At 43.5% G+C, this 23,672-nt stretch overlaps 1 protein-coding gene across 3 annotated transcripts in view; it reads left to right on the plus strand.

The window, feature by feature from the left end:
- Positions 1-23,308, plus strand: part of KCNJ9 (potassium inwardly rectifying channel subfamily J member 9) — a 71,554-nt gene extending 48,246 nt beyond the window's left edge. For all 3 annotated transcript variants that reach the window (XM_069951029.1, XM_069951028.1, XM_069951027.1), the window contains exon 3: positions 21,542-23,308. In XM_069951029.1, the coding sequence (XP_069807130.1) occupies positions 21,542-21,861 (320 nt within the window). In that variant the 3' untranslated portion in view covers positions 21,862-23,308. The remainder of the gene's footprint in view (positions 1-21,541) is intronic.
- Positions 23,309-23,672: the final 364 nt, after the last annotated feature.

The raw sequence follows: 23,672 nt of genomic DNA on the forward strand, positions 1-23,672 counted from the left end.
ACACAGCCATATGTATATACAGTACAGGTGACATGGTACCATTATTCTATAGGATACAGCCATATGTATATACGGTACAGGTGATACCATTATTCTATAGGACACAGCCATATGTATATACAGTACAGGTGACATGGTACCATTATTCTATAGGACACAGCCATATACACTATACGGTACAGGTGACATGGTACCATTATTCTATAGGACACAGCCATATGTATATACGGTACAGGTGACATGGTACCATTATTCTATAGGACACAGCCATATGTATATACAGTACAGGTGACATGATTCCATTATTCTATAGGACACAGCCATATGTATATACGGTACAGGTGATATACCATTATTCTATAGGATACAGCCATATGTATATACAGTACAGGTGACATGGTACCATTATTCTATAGGACACAGCCATATGTATATACGGTACAGGTGATATACCATTATTCTATAGGACACAGCCATATGTATATACGGTACAGGTGATATACCATTATTCTATAGGACACAGCCATATGTATATACGGTACAGGTGATATACCATTATTCTATAGGACACAGCCATATGTATATACAGTACAGGTGATATACCATTATTCTATAGGACACAGCCATATGTATATACAGTACAGGTGACATGGTACCATTATTCTATAGGACACAGCCATATGTATATACGGTACAGGTGATATACCATTATTCTATAGGACACAGCCATATGTATATACGGTACAGGTGATATACCATTATTCTATAGGACACAGCCATATGTATATACGGTACAGGTGACATGGTACCATTATTCTATAGGACACAGCCATATGTATATACGGTACAGGTGATATACCATTATTCTATAGGACACAGCCATATGTATATACGGTACAGGTGATATACCATTATTCTATAGGACACAGCCATATGTATATACGGTACAGGTGACATGGTACCATTATTCTATAGGACACAGCCATATGTATATACGGTACAGGTGACATGGTACCATTATTCTATAGGACACAGCCATATGTATATACGGTACAGGTGACATGGTACCATTATTCTATAGGACACAGCCATATGTATATACGGTACAGGTGACATGGTACCATTATTCTACAGGACACAGCCATATGTATATACAGTACAGGTGACATGGTACCATTATTCTATAGGACACAGCCATATACACTATACGGTACAGGTGATATACCATTATTCTATAGGACACAGCCATATACACTATACGGTACAGGTGATATACCATTATTCTATAGGACACAGCCATATGTATATACGGTACAGGTGATACCATTATTCTATAGGACACAGCCATATGTATATACAGTACAGGTGACATGGTACCATTATTCTATAGGACACAGCCATATATATATACAGTACAGGTGACATGATACCATTATTCTATAGGACACAGCCATATGTATATACAGTACAGGTGACATGGTACCATTATTCTATAGGACACAGCCATATGTATATACGGTACAGGTGATATACCATTATTCTATAGGACACAGCCATATGTATATACGGTACAGGTGATATACCATTATTCTATAGGACACAGCCATATGTATATACGGTACAGGTGACATGGTACCATTATTCTATAGGACACAGCCATATGTATATACAGTACAGGTTACATGGTACCATTATTCTATAGGACACAGCCATATGTATATACAGTACAGGTGACATGATACCATTATTCTATAGGACACAGCCATATGTATATACAGTACAGGTGACATGATACCATTATTCTATAGGACACAGCCATATGTATATACGGTACAGGTGACATGGTACCATTATTCTATAGGACACAGCCATATGTATATACAGTACAGGTGATATACCATTATTCTATAGGACACAGCCATATGTATATACAGTACAGGTGATATACCATTATTCTATAGGACACAGCCATATGTATATACGGTACAGGTGACATGATACCATTATTCTATAGGACACAGCCATATGTATATACGGTACAGGTGATATACCATTATTCTATAGGACACAGCCATATGTATATACAGTACAGGTGATATACCATTATTCTATAGGACACAGCCATATGTATATACAGTACAGGTGACATGGTACCATTATTCTATAGGACACAGCCATATGTATATACGGTACAGGTGATACCATTATTCTATAGGACACAGCCATATGTATATACGGTACAGGTGATACCATTATTCTATAGGACACAGCCATATGTATATACGGTACAGGTGATACCATTATTCTATAGGACACAGCCATATGTATATACAGTACAGGTGATACCATTATTCTATAGGACACAGCCATATGTGTATACGGTACAGGTGACATGATACCATTATTCTATAGGACACAGCCATATGTATATACAGTACAGGTGACATGGTACTATTATTCTATAGGACACAGCCATATGTATATACGGTACAGCTGACATGGTACCATTATTCTATAGGACACAGCCATATGTATATACGGTACAGGTGATATACCATTATTCTATAGGACACAGCCATATGTATATACGGTACAGGTGATACCATTATTCTATAGTACACAGCCATATGTATATACGGTACAGGTGACATGGTACCATTATTCTATAGGACACAGCCATATGTATATACAGTACAGGTGATACCATTATTCTATAGGACACAGCCATATGTATATACAGTACAGGTGATATACCATTATTCTATAGGACACAGCCATATACACTATACGGTACAGGTGACATGATACCATTATTCTATAGGACACAGCCATATGTATATACAGTACAGGTGATATACCATTATTCTATAGGACACAGCCATATGTATATACAGTACAGGTGATATACCATTATTCTATAGGACACAGCCATATGTATATACAGTACAGGTGATACCATTATTCTATAGGACACAGCCATATGTATATACAGTACAGGTGATATACCATTATTCTATAGGACACAGCCATATGTATATACAGTACAGGTGACATGGTACCATTATTCTATAGGACACAGCCATATGTATATACGGTACAGGTGATACCATTATTCTATAGGACACAGCCATATGTATATACGGTACAGGTGATACCATTATTCTATAGGACACAGCCATATGTATATACGGTACAGGTGATACCATTATTCTATAGGACACAGCCATATGTATATACAGTACAGGTGATACCATTATTCTATAGGACACAGCCATATGTATATACAGTACAGGTGACATGGTACCATTATTCTATAGGACACAGCCATATGTATATACAGTACAGGTGATACCATTATTCTATAGGACACAGCCATATGTATATACAGTACAGGTGACATGGTACTATTATTCTATAGGACACAGCCATATGTATATACGGTACAGCTGACATGGTACCATTATTCTATAGGACACAGCCATATGTATATACGGTACAGGTGATATACCATTATTCTATAGGACACAGCCATATGTATATACGGTACAGGTGATACCATTATTCTATAGTACACAGCCATATGTATATACGGTACAGGTGACATGGTACCATTATTCTATAGGACACAGCCATATGTATATACAGTACAGGTGATACCATTATTCTATAGGACACAGCCATATGTATATACAGTACAGGTGATATACCATTATTCTATAGGACACAGCCATATACACTATACGGTACAGGTGACATGATACCATTATTGTATAGGACACAGCCATATGTATATACAGTACAGGTGATATACCATTATTCTATAGGACACAGCCATATGTATATACAGTACAGGTGATATACCATTATTCTATAGGACACAGCCATATGTATATACAGTACAGGTGATACCATTATTCTATAGGACACAGCCATATGTATATACAGTACAGGTGATATACCATTATTCTATAGGACACAGCCATATGTATATACAGTACAGGTGACATGGTACCATTATTCTATAGGACACAGCCATATGTATATACGGTACAGGTGATACCATTATTCTATAGGACACAGCCATATGTATATACGGTACAGGTGATACCATTATTCTATAGGACACAGCCATATGTATATACGGTACAGGTGATACCATTATTCTATAGGACACAGCCATATGTATATACAGTACAGGTGATACCATTATTCTATAGGACACAGCCATATGTATATACAGTACAGGTGACATGGTACCATTATTCTATAGGACACAGCCATATGTATATACAGTACAGGTGATACCATTATTCTATAGGACACAGCCATATGTGTATACGGTACAGGTGACATGATACCATTATTCTATAGGACACAGCCATATGTATATACAGTACAGGTGACATGGTACTATTATTCTATAGGACACAGCCATATGTATATACGGTACAGGTGACATGGTACCATTATTCTATAGGACACAGCCATATGTATATACGGTACAGGTGATATACCATTATTCTATAGGACACAGCCATATGTATATACGGTACAGGTGATATACCATTATTCTATAGGACACAGCCATATGTATATACGGTACAGGTGATACCATTATTCTATAGTACACAGCCATATGTATATACGGTACAGGTGACATGGTACCATTATTCTATAGGACACAGCCATATGTATATACAGTACAGGTGATACCATTATTCTATAGGACACAGCCATATGTATATACAGTACAGGTGATATACCATTATTCTATAGGACACAGCCATATGTATATACGGTACAGGTGACATGATACCATTATTCTATAGGACACAGCCATATGTATATACGGTACAGGTGATACCATTATTCTATAGGACACAGCCATATGTATATACAGTACAGGTGACATGATACCATTATTCTATAGGACACAGCCATATGTATATACGGTACAGGTGATATACCATTATTCTATAGGACACAGCCATATATATATACGGTACAGGTGATATACCATTATTCTATAGGACACAGCCATATGTATATACAGTACAGGTGACATGATACCATTATTCTATAGGACACAGCCATATGTATATACAGTACAGCTGACATGGTACCATTATTCTATAGGACACAGCCATATGTATATACGGTACAGGTGACATGGTACCATTATTCTATAGGACACAGCCATATGTATATACAGTACAGGTGACATGATACCATTATTCTATAGGACACAGCCATATGTATATACGGTACAGGTGACATGGTACCATTATTCTATAGGACACAGCCATATGTATATACAGTACAGGTGATATACCATTATTCTATAGGACACAGCCATATGTATATACAGTACAGGTGACATGGTACCATTATTCTATAGGACACAGCCATATGTATATACAGTACAGGTGACATGGTACCATTATTCTATAGGACAGAGCCATATGTATATACACTATACGGTACAGGTTATACCATTATTCTATAGGACACAGCCATATGTATATACGGTACAGGTGACATGATACCATTATTCTATAGGACACAGCCATATGTATATACGGTACAGGTGATATACCATTATTCTATAAGACACAGCCATATGTATATACAGTACAGGTGACATGGTACCATTATTCTATAGGACACAGCCATATGTATATACAGTACAGGTGACATGGTACCATTATTCTATAGGACACAGCCATATACACTATACAGTACAGGTGACATGGTACCATTATTCTATAGGACACAGCCATATGTATATACGGTACAGGTGATACCATTATTCTATAGGACAGAGCCATATGTATATACGGTACAGGTGACATGGTACCATTATTCTATAGGACACAGCCATATGTATATACTGTACAGGTGACATGATACCATTATTCTATAGGACACAGCCATATGTATATACAGTACAGGTGACATGGTACCATTATTCTATAGGACACAGCCATATGTATATACGGTACAGGTGACATGGTACCATTATTCTATAGGACACAGCCATATGTATATACAGTACAGGTGACATGGTACCATTATTCTATAGGACACAGCCATATGTATATACGGTACAGGTGACATGGTACCATTATTCTATAGGACACAGCCATATGTATATACAGTACAGGTGATACCATTATTCTATAGGACACAGCCATATGTATATACGGTACAGGTGACATGGTACCATTATTCTATAGGACACAGCCATATGTATATACAGTACAGGTGACATGATACCATTATTCTATAGGACACAGCCATATGTATATACAGTACAGGTGACATGGTACCATTATTCTATAGGACACAGCCATATGTATATACAGTACAGGTGACATGGTACCATTATTCTATAGGACACAGCCATATGTATATACAGTACAGGTGACATGGTACCATTATTCTATAGGACACAGCCATATGTATATACTGTACAGGTGACATGATACCATTATTCTATAGGACACAGCCATATGTATATACAGTACAGGTGACATGGTACCATTATTCTATAGGACACAGCCATATGTATATACGGTACAGGTGACATGGTACCATTATTCTATAGGACACAGCCATATGTATATACAGTACAGGTGACATGGTACCATTATTCTATAGGACACAGCCATATGTATATACGGTACAGGTGACATGGTACCATTATTCTATAGGACACAGCCATATGTATATACAGTACAGGTGATACCATTATTCTATAGGACACAGCCATATGTATATACGGTACAGGTGACATGGTACCATTATTCTATAGGACACAGCCATATGTATATACAGTACAGGTGACATGGTACCATTATTCTATAGGACACAGCCATATGTATATACAGTACAGGTGATACCATTATTCTATAGGACACAGCCATATATATATACGGTACAGGTGATATACCATTATTCTATAGGACACAGCCATATGTATATACGGTACAGGTGATACCATTATTCTATAGGACACAGCCATATGTATATACGGTACAGGTGACATGGTACCATTATTCTATAGGACACAGCCATATGTATATACGGTACAGGTGACATGGTACCATTATTCTATAGGACACAGCCATATGTATATACGGTACAGGTGACATGGTACCATTATTCTATAGGACACAGACATATGTATATACGGTACAGGTGACATGGTACCATTATTCTATAGGACACAGCCATATGTATATACGGTACAGGTGACATGGTACCATTATTCTATAGGACACAGCCATATGTATATACGGTACAGCTGACATGGTACCATTATTCTATAGGACACAGCCATATGTATATACAGTACAGGTGACATGGTACCATTATTCTATAGGACACAGCCATATGTATATACGGTACAGGTGACATGGTACCATTATTCTATAGGACACAGCCATATGTATATACTGTACAGGTGACATGGTACCATTATTCTATAGGACACAGCCATATGTATATACGGTACAGGTGACATGGTACCATTATTCTATAGGACACAGCCATATGTATATACGGTACAGCTGACATGGTACCATTATTCTATAGGACACAGCCATATGTATATACAGTACAGGTGACATGGTACCATTATTCTATAGGACACAGCCATATGTATATACAGTACAGGTGACATGGTACCATTATTCTATAGGACACAGCCATATGTATATACAGTACAGGTGATACCATTATTCTATAGGACACAGCCATATGTATATACAGTACAGGTGACATGATACCATTATTCTATAGGACACAGCCATATGTATATACAGTACAGGTGACATGGTACCATTATTCTATAGGACACAGCCATATGTATATACAGTACAGGTGACATGATACCATTATTCTATAGGACACAGCCATATGTATATACGGTACAGGTGATACCATTATTCTATAGGACACAGCCATATGTATATACAGTACAGGTGATATACCATTATTCTATAGGACACAGCCATATGTATATACTGTACAGGTGACATGGTACCATTATTCTATAGGACACAGCCATATGTATATACAGTACAGGTGACATGGTACCATTATTCTATAGGACACAGCCATATGTATATACGGTACAGGTGACATGGTACCATTATTCTATAGGACACAGCCATATGTATATACAGTACAGGTGACATGGTACCATTATTCTATAGGACACAGCCATATGTATATACGGTACAGGTGACATGGTACCATTATTCTATAGGACACAGCCATATGTATATACAGTACAGGTGATACCATTATTCTATAGGACACAGTCATATGTATATACGGTACAGGTGACATGGTACCATTATTCTATAGGACACAGCCATATGTATATACGGTACAGGTGACATGATACCATTATTCTATAGGACACAGCCATATGTATATACAGTACAGGTGACATGGTACCATTATTCTATAGGACACAGCCATATGTATATACGGTACAGGTGACATGGTACCATTATTCTATAGGACACAGCCATATGTATATACGGTACAGGTGACATGGTACCATTATTCTATAGGACACAGCCATATGTATATACAGTACAGGTGATACCATTATTCTATAGGACACAGCCATATGTATATACGGTACAGGTGATATACCATTATTCTATAGGACACAGCCATATGTATATACGGTACAGGTGATACCATTATTCTATAGGACACAGCCATATGTATATACGGTACAGGTGACATGGTACCATTATTCTATAGGACACAGCCATATGTATATACAGTACAGGTGATATACCATTATTCTATAGGACACAGCCATATGTATATACTGTACAGGTGACATGGTACCATTATTCTATAGGACACAGCCATATGTATATACGGTACAGGTGACATGGTACCATTATTCTATAGGACACAGCCATATGTATATACGGTACAGGTGACATGGTACCATTATTCTATAGGACACAGCCATATGTATATACAGTACAGCTGACATGGTACCATTATTCTATAGGACACAGCCATATGTATATACAGTACAGGTGACATGGTACCATTATTCTATAGGACACAGCCATATGTATATACAGTACAGGTGACATGATACCATTATTCTATAGGACACAGCCATATGTATATACAGTACAGGTGATATACCATTATTCTATAGGACACAGCCATATGTATATACGGTACAGGTGATATACCATTATTCTATAGGACACAGCCATATACACTATACGGTACAGGTGACATGATACCATTATTCTATAGGACACAGCCATATGTATATACTGTACAGGTGACATGGTACCATTATTCTATAGGACACAGCCATATGTATATACAGTACAGGTGACATGATACCATTATTCTATAGGACACAGCCATATGTATATACAGTACAGGTGACATGGTACCATTATTCTATAGGACACAGCCATATGTATATACTGTACAGGTGACATACCATTATTCTATAGGACACAGCCATATGTATATACGGTACAGGTGATAGCATTATTCTATAGGACACAGCCATATGTATATACGGTACAGGTGATACCATTATTCTATAGGACACAGCCATATGTATATACGGTGCAGGTGACATGGTACCATTATTCTATAGGACACAGCCATATGTATATACTGTACAGGTGACATGGTACCATTATTCTATAGGACACAGCCATATGTATATACAGTACAGGTGACATGGTACGATTATTCTATAGGACACAGCCATATGTATATACAGTACAGGTGACATGATACCATTATTCTATAGGACACAGCCATATGTATATACAGTACAGGTGATATACCATTATTCTATAGGACACAGCCATATGTATATACAGTACAGGTGACATGGTACCATTATTCTATAGGACACAGCCATATGTATATACAGTACAGGTGATATACCATTATGCTATAGGACACAGCCATATGTATATACAGTACAGGTGATACCATTATTCTATAGGACACAGCCATATGTATATACGGTACAGGTGACATGATACCATTATTCTATAGGACACAGCCATATGTATATACAGTACAGGTGACATGGTACCATTATTCTATAGGACACAGCCATATGTATATACAGTACAGGTGATACCATTATTCTATAGGACACAGCCATATGTATATACAGTACAGGTGATACCATTATTCTATAGGACACAGCCATATGTATATACAGTACAGGTGATACCATTATTCTATAGGACACAGCCATATACACTATACGGTACAGGTGACATGGTACCATTATTCTATAGGACACAGCCATATGTATATACGGTACAGGTGATATACCATTATTCTATAGGACACAGCCATATGTATATACGGTACAGGTGACATGGTACCATTATTCTATAGGACACAGCCATATGTATATACGGTACAGGTGACATGGTACCATTATTCTATAGGACACAGCCATATGTATATACGGTACCGGTGATATACCATTATTCTATAGGACACAGCCATATGTATATACGGTACAGGTGATATACCATTATTCTATAGGACACAGCCATATGTATATACAGTACAGGTGACATGGTACCATTATTCTATAGGACAAAGCCATATGTATATACGGTACAGGTGACATGGTACCATTATTCTATAGGACACAGCCATATGTATATACGGTACAGGTGATACCATTATTCTATAGGACACAGCCATATGTATATACGGTACAGGTGACATGGTACCATTATTCTATAGGACACAGCCATATGTATATACGGTACCGGTGACATGATACCATTATTCTATAGGACACAGCCATATGTATATACAGTACAGGTGACATGATACCATTATTCTATAGGATACAGCCATATGTATATACGGTACAGGTGACATGGTACCATTATTCTATAGGACACAGCCATATGTATATACAGTACAGGTGATACCATTATTCTATAGGACACAGCCATATGTATATACAGTACAGGTGACATGATACCATTATTCTATAGGACACAGCCATATACACTATACAGTACAGGTGACATGGTACCATTATTCTATAGGACACAGCCATATGTATATACAGTACAGGTGACATGGTACCATTATTCTATAGGACACAGCCATATGTATATACAGTACAGGTGACATGGTACCATTATTCTATAGGACACAGCCATATGTATATACAGTACAGGTGATACCATTATTCTATAGGACACAGCCATATGTATATACGGTACAGGTGAAATGATACCATTATTCTATAGGACACAGCCATATGTATATACGGTACAGGTGATATACCATTATTCTATAGGACACAGCCATATGTATATACGGTACAGGTGACATGGTACCATTATTCTATAGGACACAGCCATATGTATATACAGTACAGGTGACATGGTACCATTATTCTATAGGACACAGCCATATGTATATACGGTACAGGTGATATACCATTATTCTATAGGACACAGCCATATGTATATACAGTACAGGTGACATGATACCATTATTCTATAGGACACAGCCATATGTATATACGGTACAGGTGACATGGTACCATTATTCTATAGGACACAGCCATATGTATATACGGTACAGGTGACATGGTACCATTATTCTATAGGACACAGCCATATGTATATACGGTACAGGTGATATACCATTATTCTATAGGACACAGCCATATGTATATACAGTACAGGTGATATGATACCATTATTCTATAGGACACAGCCATATGTATATACGGTACAGGTGATACCATTATTCTATAGGACACAGCCATATGTATATACGGTACAGGTGACATGATACCATTATTCTATAGGACACAGCCATATGTATATACGGTACAGGTGATACCATTATTCTATAGGACACAGCCATATGTATATACGGTACAGGTGATACCATTATTCTATAGGACACAGCCATATGTATATACGGTACAGGTGATACCATTATTCTATAGGACACAGCCATATGTATATACGGTACAGGTGACATGGTACCATTATTCTATAGGACACAGCCATATGTATATACAGTACATGTGACATGGTACCATTATTCTATAGGACACAGCCATATGTATATACAGTACATGTGACATGGTACCATTATTCTATAGGACACAGCCATATGTATCTACAGTACATGTGACATGGTACCATTATTCTATAGGACACAGCCATATGTATATACGGTACAGGTGACATGGTACCATTATTCTATAGGACACAGCCATATGTATATACAGTACAGGTGACATGGTACCATTATTCTATAGGACACAGCCATATGTATATACGGTACAGGTGATATACCATTATTCTATAGGACACAGCCATATGTATATACAGTACAGGTGACATGATACCATTATTATATAGGACACAGACATATGTATATACAGTACAGGTGATATACCATTATTCTATAGGACACAGCCATATGTATATACGGTACAGGTGATACCATTATTCTATAGGACACAGCCATATGTATATACGGTACAAGTGACATGATACCATTATTCTATAGGACACCGCCATATGTATATACAGTACAGGTGATATACCATTATTCTATAGGACACAGCCATATGTATATACGGTACAGGTGATATACCATTATTCTATAGGACACAGCCATATGTATATACAGTACAGGTGACATGGTGCCATTATTCTATAGGACACAGCCATATGTATATACGGTACAGGTGATACCATTATTCTATAGGACACAGCCATATGTATATACAGTACAGGTGACATGGTACCATTATTCTATAGGACACAGCCATATACACTATACGGTACAGGTGATATACCATTATTCTATAGGACACAGCCATATGTATATACGGTACAGGTGACATGGTACCATTATTCTATAGGACACAGCCATATGTATATACAGTACAGGTGATATACCATTATTCTATAGGACACAGCCATATGTATATACGGTACAGGTGATATACCATTATTCTATAGGACACAGCCATATGTATATACAGTACAGGTGACATGGTACCATTATTCTATAGGACACAGCCATATGTATATACAGTACAGGTGACATGGTACCATTATTCTATAGGACACAGCCATATGTATATACAGTACAGGTGACATTATACCATTATTCTATAGGACACAGCCATATGTATATACGGTACAGGTGACATGGTACCATTATTCTATAGGACACAGCCATATGTATATACGGTATAGGTGACATGGTACCATTATACTATAGGACACAGCCATATGTATATACGGTACAGGTGATATACCATTATTCTATAGGACACAGCCATATGTATATACGGTACAGGTGATATACCATTATTCTATAGGACACAGCCATATGTATATACGGTACAGGTGATATACCATTATTCTATAGGACACAGCCATATGTATATACGGTACAGGTGATATACCATTATTCTATAGGACACAGCCATATGTATATACAGTACAGGTGACATGGTACCATTATTCTATAGGACACAGCCATATGTATATACAGTACAGGTGATACCATTATTCTATAGGACACAGCCATATGTATATACGGTACAGGTGACATGATACCATTATTCTATAGGACACAGCCATATGTATATACAGTACAGGTGATATACCATTATTCTATAGGACACAGCCATATGTGTATACGGTACAGGTGACATTATACCATTATTCTATAGGACACAGCCATATGTATATACAGTACAGGTGACATGGTACCATTATTCTATAGGACACAGCCATATGTATATAGCCCCTATGTTGTCTATTCCCATACAGATGGCCCCCTCTTTGTTGTCCCCCTTACAGATGCCGACCATGTTGTCTCTTCTGCCCCTCTCACAAATGGCCCCCCTGGGTTGTCCCCCTTATAAATGGCCCCCATGTTGTCCATTTCCTCATAGTTGGCCCCCGTATTGTCACCCTTACAGATGGCCCCCTTATGTTGCCCCCCTTATAGATTGCCCCATCTTATAGATAGCCCCCTTGTACTGTCCCCCCCTTTACAGATTGCCCCCCTTATGTTGTCTGACCCCTTATAGTCTGCCCCTTATAGATTGGCCCCCCTTTGTGCAGATTGAAAAAAAAAGCAAACACATAACTCACCCGACATCTCGCTCCCGCGCCGCGGCTCTCGTCTTCTGCATCGCCCCGGCCGATGTGCGCTCTCTGGGCATGTCCCCGCCACCGCACGCATCAGTGACCTCAGTGCGCCGGGGTTGGTACTTCCTCCCTGTGTCGGAAGTACAAGGCCGCCGGCTGCCGCTGAGGTCAATGATGCGTGCTCTGCTGGGGAATCCCCAGGGAGCGCGCATCAGCCATAGGCATACTGTTCTATCAATCTTGTGACCGCAAGCAGCAGTCACAAGATTCATAGGACGGTAAGTGGCCTATGAGGAGGGGAGGCAGAGGGGAGCCTGGGAGGAACACCGACCTCAGGGTCACACTAGGCTGACGCACCGACCTCGAGGTTACACTAGGCTGACGCACCGACCTCGAGGTTACACTAGACTGACACACCGACCTCAGGGTCACACTAGACTGACGCACCGACCTCAGGGTCACACTAGGCTGACGCACCGACCTCGAGGTTACACTAGACTGACGCACCGACCTCAGGGTCGCACTAGACTGACACACTGACCTCAGGGTTACACTAGGCTGACGCACCGACCTCAGGGTTACACTAGAGTGACTCACCGACCTCAGGGTTACACTAGAGTGACGCACCGACCTCAGGGTTACACTAGAGTGACGCACCGACCTCAGGGTTACACTAGAGTGACGCACCGACCTCAGGGTTACACTAGAGTGACTCACCGACCTCAGGGTTACACTAGAGTGACGCACCGACCTCAGGGTCGCACTAGGCTGACGCATCGACCTCAGGGTTACACTAGAGTGACACACCGACCTCAGGGTTACACTAGAGTGACTCACCGACCTCAGGGTTACACAAGAGTGACTCACCGACCTCAGGGTTACACTAGAGTGACTCACCGACCTCAGGGTTACACTAGAGTGACTCACCGACCTCAGGGTTACACTAGAGTGACTCACCGACCTCAGGGTTACACTAGAGTGACTCACCGACCTCAGGGTTACACTAGAGTGACGCACCGACCTCAGGGTTACACTAGAGTGACTCACCGACCTCAGGGTTACACTAGAGTGACGCACCGACCTCAGGGTCGCACTAGGCTGACGCATCGACCTCAGGGTTACACTAGAGTGACACACCGACCTCAGGGTCGCACTAGACTGACACACCGACCTCAGGGTTACACTAGAGTGACGCACCGACCTCAGGGTTACACTAGAGTGACACACCGACCTCAGGGTCGCACTAGACTGACGCACCGACCTCAGGGTTACACTTGGCTAACGCACCGACCTCAGGGTTACACTAGAGTGACACACCGACCTCAGGGTTACACTTGGCTAACGCACCGACCTCAGGGTCACACTAGAGCAGTGTTTCTCAACTCCAGTCCTCAAGACCCACCAACAGGTCATGTTCTGAGGATTTCACAGGTGATAGAATTATAGTCAGTGCACCAGTAATTGCCACAGCTGTTCCTTGAATGGGATATCCGCAAAACATGACCTGTTGGTGGCAGAGCCGATTCTGGGGTCTCTGCCGCCTGAGCCAAACCTCAGGCGGCCGTCCCGAGTGATGGCCGGCATCGCCCCCCTCCACACACACACCCCAGCCAGCCGCTCACCTGTCCCACGCCGCAGCTGGCCCGCGCTCTCCGCTGTCTTCACATCCCGTCAGGTCCCGCAACGTCACCCTGCAGCTGTCACGGACCTCCAGGCTGTGGTGAGTGAGTGGGGTGATCGGGTCGTGCGGGGCCCACCGACTCCGGGCACTCACCACAGCCTTGAGGTCTGTGACAGCTGCAGGGTGACGTTGCGGGACCCGACGGGATGTGGAGAGCGCGGGCGACTGGACAGGTGAGTGGCCGCTGTCATTTTTGTTAAGTGATACTTAAGGCGGAAGGCTCATTCATCCTCATGGCAGAAGCGGGCCTGGTTGGTGGGTCTTGAGGACTGGAGTTGAGAAACACTGCACTAGAGTGACGCACTGACCTCATGGGTTACAATAGACTGACATCGACCTCAGTGCAGATCAGGCAGTGTGGTCCTGTCTATATCTGACTATATTTAGGGGAGCTCTATCACTGACAGTATAAATAAGCGATGTCTAGAGTTGACAGTATATATAGGGGGGCTCCACAGCTGACACTATATAGGGGAGCTCTAGGGGTGAAAGTATATAGAGAGAAGCTCTAGGGGAGCCAGTATATATAAAGGGGAGCTCTATAGCCAGTAGTATATATAGGGGAGCTCTATAGCTGACAATATATAGGGGAGCACTATAGCTGATGGAATATACAGGGGAGCTCTAGATGTGGGCAGTGTTGGGCTCTTGTTGGGTTGTAAATTGGTGTGCACAGTGTTGGGTTCTTGGAGCTCTTGCTGGTATATGGATTGGTTGGAGTAGGGGTGGGCTCTTGCTGGTATATGGATTGGTTGGAGTAGGGGTGGGCTCTTGCTGGTATATGGATTGGTTGGAGTAGGGGTGGGCTCTTGCTGGTATATGGATTGGTTGGAGTAGGGGTGGGCTCTTGCTGGTATATGGATTGGTTGGAGTAGGGGTGGGCTCTTGCTGGTACAGTATATTGATTGGTTGGAGTAGGGGTGGGCTCTTGCTGGTATATGGATTGGTTGGAGTAGGGGTGGGCTCTTGCTGGTATATGGATTGGTTGGAGTAGGGGTGGGCTCTTGCTGGTACAGTATATGGATTGGTTGGAGTAGGGGTGGGCTCTTGCTGGTACAGTATATGGATTGGTTGGCGTAGGGGTGGGCTCTTGCTGGTACAGTATATGGATTGGTTGGAGTAGGGATGGGCTCTTGCTGGTATATGGATTGGTTGGAGTAAGGGTGGGCTCTTGCTGGTATATGGATTGGTTGGAGTAGGGGTGGGCTCTTGCTGGTATATGGATTGGTTGGAGTAGGGGTGGGCTCTTGCTGGTATATGGATTGGTTGGAGTAGGGGTGGGCTCTTGCTGGTATATGGATTGGTTGGAGTAGGGGTGGGCTCTTGCTGGTATATGGATTGGTTGGAGTAAGGGTGGGCTTTTGCTGGTATATGGATTGGTTGGAGTAGGGGTGGGCTCTTGCTGGTATATGGATTGGTTGGAGTAGGGGTGGGCTCTTGCTGGTATATGGATTGGTTGGAGTAGGGGTGGGCTCTTGCTGGTATATGGATTGGTTGGAGTAGGAGTGGGCTCTTGCTGGTACAGTATATTGATTGGTTGGAGTAGGGGTGGGCTCTTGCTGGTATATGGATTGGTTGGAGTAGGGGTGGGCTCTTGCTGGTATATGGATTGGTTGGAGTAGGGGTGGGCTCTTGCTGGTACAGTATATGGATTGGTTGGAGTAGGGGTGGGCTCTTGCTGGTACAGTATATGGATTGGTTGGCGTAGGGGTGGGCTCTTGCTGGTACAGTATATGGATTGGTTGGAGTAGGGATGGGCTCTTGCTGGTATATGGATTGGTTGGAGTAAGGGTGGGCTCTTGCTGGTATATGGATTGGTTGGAGTAGGGGTGGGCTCTTGCTGGTATATGGATTGGTTGGAGTAGGGGTGGGCTCTTGCTGGTATATGGATTGGTTGGAGTAGGGGTGGGCTCTTGCTGGTATATGGATTGGTTGGAGTAGGGGTGGGCTCTTGCTGGTATATGGATTGGTTGGAGTAAGGGTGGGCTTTTGCTGGTATATGGATTGGTTGGAGTAGGGGTGGGCTCTTGCTGGTATATGGATTGGTTGGAGTAGGGGTGGGCTCTTGCTGGTATATGGATTGGTTGGAGTAGGGGTGGGCTCTTGCTGGTATATGGATTGGTTGGAGTAGGAGTGGGCTCTTGCTGGTACAGTATATTGATTGGTTGGAGTAGGGGTGGGCTCTTGCTGGTATATGGATTGGTTGGAGTAGGGGTGGGCTCTTGCTGGTATATGGATTGGTTGGAGTAGGGGTGGGCTCTTGCTGGTACAGTATATGGATTGGTTGGAGTAGGGGTGGGCTCTTGCTGGTACAGTATATGGATTGGTTGGCGTAGGGGTGGGCTCTTGCTGGTACAGTATATGGATTGGTTGGAGTAGGGATGGGCTCTTGCTGGTATATGGATTGGTTGGAGTAAGGGTGGGCTCTTGCTGGTATATGGATTGGTTGGAGTAGGGGTGGGCTCTTGCTGGTATATGGATTGGTTGGAGTAGGGGTGGGCTCTTGCTGGTATATGGATTGGTTGGAGTAGGGGTGAGCTCTTGCTGGTATATGGATTGGTTGGAGTAGGGGTGGGCTCTTGCTGGTACAGTATATGGATTGGTTGGAGTAGGGGTGGGCTCTTGCTGGTATATGGATTGGTTGGAGTAGGGGTGGGCTCTTGCTGGTATATGGATTGGTTGGAGTAGGAGTGGGCTCTTGCTGGTATATGGATTGGTTGGAGTAGGGGTGGGCTCTTGCTGGTATATGGATTGGTTGGAGTACGGGTGGGCTCTTGCTGGTATATGGATTGGTTGGAGTAGGGGTGGGCTCTTGCTGGTACAGTATATGGATTGGTTGGAGTAAGGGTGGGCTCTTGCTGGTATATGGATTGGTTGGAGTAGGGGTGGGATCTTTCTGGTATATGGATTGGTTGGAGTAGGGGTGGGCTCTTGCTGGTATATAGATTGGTTGGAGTAGGGGTGGGCTCTTGCTGGTATATGGATTGGTTGGAGTAGGGGTGGGCTCTTGCTGGTATATGGATTGGTTGGAGTAAAGGTGGGCTTTTGCTGGTATATGGATTGGTTGGAGTAGGGGTGGGCTCTTGCTGGTATATGGATTGGTTGGAGTAGGGGTGGGCTCTTGCTGGTATATGGATTGGTTGGAGTAGGGGTGGGCTCTTGCTGGTATATGGATTGGTTGGAGTAAGGGTGGGCTCTTGCTGGTATATGGATTGGTTGGAGTAGGGGTGGGCTCTTGCTGGTATATGGATTGGTTGGAGTAGGGGTGGGCTCTTGCTGGTATATGGATTGGTTGGAGTAGGGGTGGGCTCTTGCTGGTATATGGATTGGTTGGAGTAGGGGTGGGCTCTTGCTGGTATATGGATTGGTTGGAGTAGGGGTGGGCTCTTGCTGGTATATAGATTGGTTGGAGTAAGGGTGGGCTTTTGCTAGTATATGGATTGGTTGGAGTAGGGGTGGGCTCTTGCTGGTATATGGATTGGTTGGAGTAGGGGTGGGCTCTTGCTGGTATATGGATTGGTTGGAGTAGGGGTGGGCTCTTGCTGGTATATGGATTGGTTGGAGTAGGGGTGGGCTCTTGCTGGTATATGGATTGGTTGGAGTAGGGGTGGGCTCTTGCTGGTATATGGATTGGTTGGAGTAGGGGTGGGATCTTGCTGGTATATGGATTGGTTGGAGTAGGGGTGGGCTCTTGCTGGTATATGGATTGGTTGGAGTAGGGGTGGGCTCTTGCTGGTATATGGATTGGTTGGAGTAGGGGTGGGCTCTTGCTGGTACAGTATATGGATTGGTTGGAGTAGGGGTGGGCTCTTGCTGGTATATGGATTGGTTGGAGTAGGGGTGGGCTCTTGCTGGTATATGGATTGGTTGGAGTAAGGGTGGGCTCTTGCTGGTATATGGATTGGTTGGAGTAAGGGTGGGCTCTTGCTGGTATATGGATTGGTTGGAGTAGGGGTGGGCTCTTGCTGGTATATGGATTGGTTGGAGTAGGGGTGAGCTCTTGCTGGTATATGGATTGGTTGGAGTAGGGGTGGGCTCTTGCTGGTATATGGATTGGTTGGAGTAAGGGTGGGCTCTTGCTGGCTTCTGGATGGCTGAAGTAATAATAATAATAATAATAATAATAATTTTTATTTATATAGCGCCAACAGATTCCGCAGCACTTTACAATTCTGGGGTACATACATAGACAAAAATAGACAATACAGAGCTGTACATATAATTATCAGCCATACACGAGGAGTGAGGTCCCTGCTCACATGCATGAGCTTACATACTATCAGGAGGGGGGGCGAGACAAAATGGCAGAGGGGCAAAGTGCTTCATTGTTCTTATGGTCCGGCCATCTTTATAAATAAGACAGTGCAGGTAAGGGGGGGTGAACCTGTCACCAGCCAATGCCTGCATGCTACAGGTCTAAGTGCTTGAATGCCTGGCGTATGTATTTGGGGGAGGGCTCTTGCTGTTATGTGGATTGGTTGAAGTAGTGGTGGGCTCTTGCTGGTATGTGAATTAGTTGGAGTAGGTGTGGGCTCTTGTTGGTCTCTGGATTGGTTAGGGTAAAGGCCCTATTCCACGGGTCGTTTAGAGGAGCAATATCGTTCGTATTCGGCCGATATCGGCCGCTACGAACGATATTCGTCCCGTGGAATAGAGTGCAGCGATCAGCCGACATCATTCATGTCGGCATCGTTGCTTGTTGAAAAACAAGCGACTGATATAGCAGCGATCTGCTGCCGTCGCTCCATTGAATAGGAGCATCGGCAGCAGATGCTGCTATATCCTATGGGCTGCCCAGACGATCAGCGATCCCCCGGGCAGCCCCCCCGCAGCTCCCCGCCGCCCCCTCCCGCACTCACTCGCTCGCTGCCGCCGCGTTGAATAGCGGCGGCAGCGAGCGGGGAATGAGGAGCAAACGAGCGCTAATAGCGCTCGTTTGCTCCTCCAAACGACTCGTGGAATAGGGGCATCAGGGTGGGCTCTTGGTATGTGGATTGGTTGGAGTAGGGGTGGGCTCTTGGTATATGGATTGGTTGGAGTAGGGGTGGGCTCTTGTTGGTATGTGGATTGCTTTGAGTAGGGGTGGGCTCTTGCTGGTCTTTGGATGGTTGGAGTAGTGGTGGGCTCTTGCTGTTATGTAAATTTGTTGGAGTAGGGGTGGGCTCTTGCTGTTATGTGAATTGGTTGTAGTTGTGGGCTCTTGCTGTTATGTGAATTGGTTGTAGTTGTGGGCTCTTGCTGGTCTCTGGATTGGTTGGAGTAGTAGTGTTCTTTTGCTGGTATGTGAATTTGTTGGAGTAAGGGTAGGCGCTTTCTGGGCTCCAGATTTGTTGGAGTAGGGGTGGGCTCTTGCTGGTATGTGAATTGGTTGGAGTAGGGGTTGGCTGTTGACTTTGGATGGTTGGAATAGGGGTTGGCTGTTGCTGGTATGTGAATTGGTTGGAATAGGGGTGGGCTCTTGCTGGTGTCTGGATTCGTTGAAAGTAGTGGTGGGCTCTTGCTGGTATGTGAATTGGTTGGAGTAGGGGTGAGCTCTTGCTGGTCTTTGGATGGTTGGAATATGGGTGGGCTCTTGCGGGCCTGTGGATTGGTTGGAGTAGAGGTGGGCTCTTGCTTGTCTCTGAAATGGATGGTGTAGTAAATGCCTTTCTTTTTGCAGGAATGACATGCCAGGCGAGGAGCTCTTACCTTGTAGACGAGGTTCTGTGGGGCCACCGCTTCATGTCAGTACTTAGTCTGGAGGATGGCTTTTATGAGGTGGACTACAACACATTTCACCAAACGTTTGAGGTGTCTACACCTTCCTGCAGCGCCCGGGAGCTTGCTGAGAATGCTGCCAGAATGGACGCCCATCTCTACTGGTCTATCCCCAGCCAGCTGGATGAGAAAGTGGAAGAAGGCACAGAAAAAGAAAACATGGACAAGCAGAGGAATGGCAGTGTGAGCAGCCCTGAGAGTGAGCAAGTTCTGGTGGAGTAAACACACAGCCATTCCACGTTACAGGAGGTCCTGGGCCCTGTTTGATCCGTCACCCACCATTGCTATCCATGCACTACAGCTGTCACCCACTGTCACAACCCAATCACCTGTCTATGACAATTCCCATCTAACACTACACCTGTGACTATCTCCACCCATCATTACACCTGTCACCCACATCACAACCCAAACACTACACCTGTACCTTTCCCCACCCAACACTACACCTATCACTATCCCCACCCATCATAACACCTGTAACCCCTATCAAAACCCAAATACTACACCTGTCACTGACTATCCCCACTCAACACTACACCTGTCACTGACTATCCCCACTCAACACTACACCTGTCACTGACTATCCCCACCCAACACTACATCTGTCACTCATATCACAATATAATTATTACACTTGTCACTATTCCCACCCAACACTACACCTGCAACTGACCATCCACACCCATCACTACACCTGTCACTATCCCTACCCATCACTACACTTGTCACCCACATCACAACCCAAATACAGCACCTGTCACTGACAATCCCCATCTAACACTATACCTGCCACTGACTATGCCTACCCAACACCTCACCTGTCACTTTCCCCACCCATCATTACACCTGTTACAATCCCCACCCATCATTACACCTGTCACCCACCATCACAACTGAAATACAGCACCTGTCACTGCCAATCCCCACCCAACACTACACCTGTCCCTATCCCAACCCTACACCTGTCACTGTCCCCACCCAACACACCTGTCACCCATATCACTGATCACTACCATCCTAATACTACAACTCTCATTCAGTATCTAAGCACCATACCCGCCAGTCTTTGATAAAGCCCCGCCCCCTTTTCCTGGACGGAGTCACTAAGAGGCGCACACCTTTTAGTACAGCTGGCCGGCACTGACACACCTGTTCTGGAGCAGGTGTAGATCTTGATTGGTCAGTCCCAGGAGGAGGCCAAGTCTTCTCCATAGCATACCCCAGGGGGGGACCATTAACAACTCTCCCCCCATGTTTCACTCATTGCCTTGGCTCCTTTGTCCCTTCTCTGGAGCTCAGAGATTGTTTCCCCCCATAACTTGTGAGGTTAGGTACTGAGCACCCCGATAGAAACAGATCTCCTCCCAATCCTCCACATGAGACCGTGATTGTTGTGCAGCCGGCTGTACCTCACAATCTGCCCCATTTCCACAGTGCCCAACACAGGTGCCAACCAGCCTTCCCGCCATCCTCCCTTCTCAGTCCTGTAAAGTCCCCCAGCACATTGCCACCTGTGAGCCCCACCTGTCCACCACACATTAACCCCGTCCACAGCAGACATAATCAGAACGAAGCACAAGGAATCCAGAGCGGCGGGTTCCGGAGCTGCTTTAGACAATGTCACCGTTCTCTGCTTGTTCCTGTGTAATAAAGAGACTAACTCCTTTCTATGTGTCCCATAACTGGCACCCTGTGCCCCCTCACACTGAGCGGGAGGCTGGAGAGGGCTCACCAGCATGGCGTCCTACCTGTAATTCTTGGTGGTGTGGTTGGGGAGGGGTAGAAGATGACTCCACCCGCTGCCCTGGATATAGTGTCAGCCACGTTCAGAGCTACAGGCAGAGCCGGGAACAAGATCTTGTATATTCTGCATCTCTTACACCAAAAGGAAATGTTAAGAGAACCACCACTAACATCCTCCCCCTCCAGAGGCGCCCCCTCTAGTGCCCGCTCACACTGAGAAGGAAGGGTAAAGAGTAATCCCACAACCACAGGAAAGGTATGAAACCCAGGTCACCCATATAGGTTGG

The sequence above is a fragment of the Dendropsophus ebraccatus genome, chromosome 13 (assembly GCF_027789765.1).
Source record: "Dendropsophus ebraccatus isolate aDenEbr1 chromosome 13, aDenEbr1.pat, whole genome shotgun sequence".
NCBI classification, from domain to species: domain Eukaryota; kingdom Metazoa; phylum Chordata; class Amphibia; order Anura; family Hylidae; genus Dendropsophus; species Dendropsophus ebraccatus.